At 32.7% G+C, this 5,327-nt stretch overlaps 1 protein-coding gene across 1 annotated transcript; it reads right to left on the bottom strand.

The window, feature by feature from the left end:
* Positions 1–361: 361 nt before the first annotated feature.
* On the bottom strand, positions 362–4,442 carry LOC142346253 (uncharacterized). The gene is made up of 3 exons (XM_075398769.1): positions 4,238–4,442; positions 940–1,093; positions 362–476 (listed from the first exon to the last, which is right to left on the bottom strand). The coding sequence occupies exons 1-3, from the start codon at positions 4,440–4,442 to the stop codon at positions 362–364; spliced, it is 474 nt and encodes a 157-aa protein (XP_075254884.1).
* Between the last annotated feature and the right edge of the window lie 885 nt (positions 4,443–5,327).

Raw genomic sequence — 5,327 nt, forward strand, 5'->3', positions numbered from 1 at the left:
TTTATCCCTAATAGGTCTACCTGAACAAATTATATACAGTAAGTGAGATAATAACCCATGTTTTAACGTCTCGATTAGACTGTGTTTTACAAATCAAGCAAAATTGTTCTAATTAAGCCTCCTTTATAGCCAGCATCTAATGAGGATTTCAAAACTCTGGGTTATCTACTGTTCCATCGAGTCAGATGAATTTTTATGACTTGAGCAGATAATGAAATTCATTTGGTGATAATAAATTGCGATCTTCGAGCGAGACAGAGACGCAAAATTTAATACATATAAGAATTGCATTTGTAAGCGTCCAGTAATTTACGTTTGCAGTTCAGTACTGGAATTGAAAAAAAAACATGCTGAAAATTTACTATCCATTTAGTGATGATTTGGGTTTCCACTGGCTCGCTGGTCCTGTTGTTGTAGAATAAAAGTAGTCACTTGTATCCAATGCTAGCAAACAGGGCCCACGCACAATCTTAGCTCTAAAATCAGCAAAGATGTATCTCTTTTCTAAAAAACTAAACATTAACTAGTATTTAAATTGAAATTTGAGAAGTTTGATACGTAACCATCAGAGATTGTATGTTTAAAATGTCCTTATTGATCATAAATCTGACAATTAACCGCAAGAATAATTATTTAATCTTCATTTATATGAATCATGCAAATCAAAAAGATTACGAGGCAACGTCCTTATTTTTAATAAATATTGCGCTACTTTGTTGAATTTGGCAACTAATGTCAAAGACAAATTATATTTACCAATTAGTTTAAAATTTCATTTATAGCCCTATTCTACATTACAAGGCCATTTTCACGTGTATTGAGATGCATTTTGTGGAATGAAAGAGTTAAAATGGACCAGTTCAATTGACCGCAGGGGCACTGGCTCGCATAATGAACAAAAAGTAAAATTGAAAAATTCTGTTCAAGTTTTTGGAGAACCTTGTAAAATAGTAGGTGACCGGAGTGGGAATTGAACCATCGCCACTGTGTCTTGACTCGGCTGATATGTCAATATAGGTGTCTTTGGCTCCCATCCGACAAAACACTCGTACGTCATTCCCCCTAATTTTGATCGTGTAATATCCATTCTTACCTGGCAAGAACAATACTTTTTCTTTTATTTTTTGAACAAATTTAAAAGAAAATGATCAAATTTTGTGTTTAAGTGTGTTCAGTCTGTGGCAAGGCGCAGAAAAAGATTAGCACCTTCAGTCGTGGTATTTCCCGGACACAATTCAAATTATTTTTTATAATACGGCACAAAAAACATGGTGAACGCAAAGTAAGCCGAATAAAAAAATAAGCGGACGTAAAAGCAAGCCGAAACTTAAAAGTTATGTGATCTTTCAGAAATAATATATTATTAACCCTTACAATCAAGACAGAGTATAGTAATTGCAATTTATAATGTAATCGGGTGCACAAAAGAAAAAGACTAAATTCATTTTTCAGAGATCTAGTGAATGCAATCCCTAACGGACGATTCTCCATGGCCATGTTTTCATCTGCTGCAGGATGTTGGCTTAATTGTCCTGTTTCTCAAAGTTCGCTATCATGCCTATCGACGTTTTCGGCCACCAACACAAAATAAATTTTTTTGCCGCAAAAAATTCATTTTAGGCCTTAGTGTTGAAAAATATCATTTAGAGCCTAAGTTTCATTTAGAGTAATTTTAATTCCTCCTTAGTTTTCTTAAAGTTTTTTTTTCAATTATTAACAATAAAATTTAGAAAAATGTCCTCAAGGTTTCCTTCAGGGAGTGAAATAACAATAGTAAATTAACTGTTTTTGTTCGCCATTAACTGGCCAGTTTTTTGCAAAATATAATTTCAATCGGTTCAGAGAGTTGGTCAAACCATACCAATTTTGAAATTATTTTTCCAAATTGTTTTTTTACTCAGTTTGAGAAATACAAACCGGTTGCTAGCGAATAAACAAACGCAAAGTTCCATGATTTTAGAATTAATCATAATCACTTAAAAGAAAACAAAACATTTTGAATAAGGCTGTTACTTTGTGAATCCAGCTGAACCCTATATTCTGTGTGAGTGAATTTTATATACAGTTGAGCAATACAAAAAGATATGGTTGGAGTTCCATATTTCTTTCGCTCAATTGAAAGTGTTCATACCTTGTTGGTTATTAGTACACAACCTTAGCAAGTACTAATCTTAATTTGTGACAAAAAACATGGAACTATCTCTGGTTCAGATAAAGTATAGATTAAGTACAGTGAAGATAAAGTAAACTTGGTTGAAAGTTTTCCAGTGACCAATGAAAACAATTGTTTTTTGCATTGTTTTTCAAATACTTTTAAAACAAAAAAGAGAAATAGTTCAAACTTGAGCAACGAAGCTAGAGATATTGTTTTAAATGCTTCAACTTCTGTTTTTTTAATGTAAAATACAAATTATGTAAAAAGTTCGCCAGTATTTCTACCCCTCAAAAAATAGCACTAAACATGCATTAAAGCACTAAACATGAATATAACAAAAAGTCAATTTTGCGACTCTACAACCAGCAAAATAATTTTTTTGATTATCCATTTCCTTACGGCAATTTTTCTACATTTCTTCTGTTGGATGAATAAGATAGGTAAAACAAACGTCTGAACGTTTTTATGTGCTTAGTTGATAACGAGCACAAAAATTTAACAAGCAAAAGATCTTCAAAGGAATCTCACAAATTCGATAAAATCATCTATTGAGTTTTGGATATTTGAAAGATTAACGCCTATTTAAACCTAATTTTAACCATTATCACCAGAAAAGTTTGAATTTATGCAAACTTAACGTTATATTGAGCGCTAAAATTTGGATGATCTTCGCTAAAGTTTATTAGGTGAATTTATGCGAGATCGGTGTCAAGTTAAATAGTTTGATATGTGTTTTATAAATTTTAAGCGCTGAATAATTGTAATGTCTAATAAACAAAAAAAAAAACAAATTAACATAACAACTAAGCTTAAAATGCCAAATTTTTGCAAGATCTACGCTAAGAAATGCCAATAATATGTAATATCTAAGCTTAGAAACGCAAAAATAAATGATATCTACGCTTAGAAACAAAAATATATGTCTACGCTTGTCAAAATTTGAGTTGAAAACATAGACTTAAAAACTTGTTTAAAAATCAACCAAAAATCTCATTTGAATTGTAGAACTTTTTTTGATAAAAAATCTTCAAGTTTTGAAAACCTGTAGTATACAAAAACTTTTCATCAAGTTCTTAAGAAATTGTAGTTCCCAAATACTTCTCTTCAAGTGGTAAAAAACTGGGAATATAGAAAAACTATTCTTCGATTCCTTAAAATCTGAAGAATACAAATACTTCTTTTCGAGGTGTAGCAAACCTGCAGATTGTCTGTACTTCGTTGTAAGTGTTTAAGACCTGCAAAATATCAAAACTCGTCTTGGATTCCTTAAAATCGATATTAATTCAAAATCCTTTTTGAGGCTCAAAAACTTGTAGTATACCCATACTTCTCTTCGAGTGGCAAAAGACCTGTGGAAAATCAATACACCTTTTCGAGTGGTATAAACCTGTTGAGTACCAATACCCATCTTCGAGTCGCTAAAATTTATAATATACCAAAATTCTTCTTTGAGGTCTAAAAACCTGTAATATACCAATACTTCGCATCGGACGGAAAAAAATTTTAGATTATCAGTTTTTCTTTGATTTATAAAAACCTCTTGTTTCTGTAGAACCTGTGGAACAAAAATCAATTTTTTTCGAGTGTAGAATATCTGTAGAATATCAAAACTACTCTTCGAGACATTACCTGTAATATTCCAATAAACTTTTTCGAGTTGCAAAAACCAGTTGTATAACCACACTCTTCTTGGAGCTTTAAAAAACTGTACAAAACAAAGAAATCACTTCGAGTTGTAAAAACCTGCTTAAAACAGTTCGTAGAAAAACCTAATGAATAACAATACTCCTTTTCGGTCGTAAAAAACATGTTATTGTATCATCTCCGGTTAGTGGGGAGGAAACTCGAGTTTTTAAATCTTTTTTAGAAGCATCTTTTTATTACATTGTTACCCTATTGCTCTGAATTATTTTTTTTCGACTATAACTTTAATTTGAATTTTTATAATCATAACATGATATATTTACCACTGAATGCTGAAAGTTTTAAGTATTTGGAGACACACTATTCAGTCTGTTGTCCTGGGCACAAGCAAAAATGATTTTAAAAAATCGTCATCAAGAAATGCACATTTGTACTCACTAGAAGGTTTAGCATCTTTAATATCTTTGCAAGCAGTAGTTGTGGCATGAGGAACAGCATTGAGGTAGTACCACTGTCGATTGGAAGAGGAGGGCTCTGAGGGGTAGGGTGGACATACGTTATTCTCAACTGAGTCCCTGGTGTGAGCTAAACTGTCCACAGAATAGGCCGCACATACCTTTGTTAACTTCTGAAACGTAGTCATGAATAATTTTTGAAACAAAAAAATGATAATTGACAATGCCACAACAACGAAACACAACCCAGGTTGAGGTGGCCAGACCGAAGTGACCTCTGATCAGATTATCTTAGGGCGCACGATTTACATGTTCTCGGTGCGCTCGCATTACATGTTCTGGAAAGGGCTTCGAGCGCATTTTTGTCTGGACATTGGCCTGAAACTTGTCTGATCACAGGTCACTTGAGTCTGGGACGGTCTAACCACAGAGTTTCGAGCAGAACAAGGGTGTGTGTGTGCGCGCATGTGTGTGTATTTGTGTGTGCGGCATGTGTGTGTGCGTGTGAGTGTGTGTTTATAAGATCTTAGAATGAGTTATTATCATGTAAGATCTGATAAGATGCTTACTAAAAATTTTTATCGTGTAAGATCTTATAAGAGGGAATTAGCGTCGTGTAAGATCTGATAAGATACTTACTGAGAACTTGTATCGTGTAAGTTCTGATAAGATGCTTACTAAGAATTTTCGTCGTTTAAGATCTTATAAGATTTCGTAGGATTATGCGTTCTTTTATAAAATCTTATAAGAGAATGAATTTTCCTACGAAATCCTATAAGATCTTAAACGACAAAAATTCTTAGTAAGCATCTTATCAGATCTTACACAACGCTAATTCCCTCTTATAAGATCTTACACGATAAAAATTCCGCTGACAAAACGGAATTTTTATCGTGTAAGATCTTATAGGATGGAATTTTTATTGTGTAAGATCTGATAACATGCTTACTTAGAACTTTAATCGTTTAAGATCTGACAAATAGACTGCTAAGAGTTGTAAGGGGACGCATCTTCTTGTAAGTTTTTATAAGACAATTTTGTCATAAAATTGTTTGATCTTAAACGATAAAAAT

The sequence above is a fragment of the Convolutriloba macropyga genome, chromosome 9 (genome assembly GCF_964194025.1).
Source record: "Convolutriloba macropyga chromosome 9, txConMacr16.3, whole genome shotgun sequence".
Lineage (NCBI taxonomy): Eukaryota > Metazoa > Xenacoelomorpha > Acoela > Convolutidae > Convolutriloba > Convolutriloba macropyga.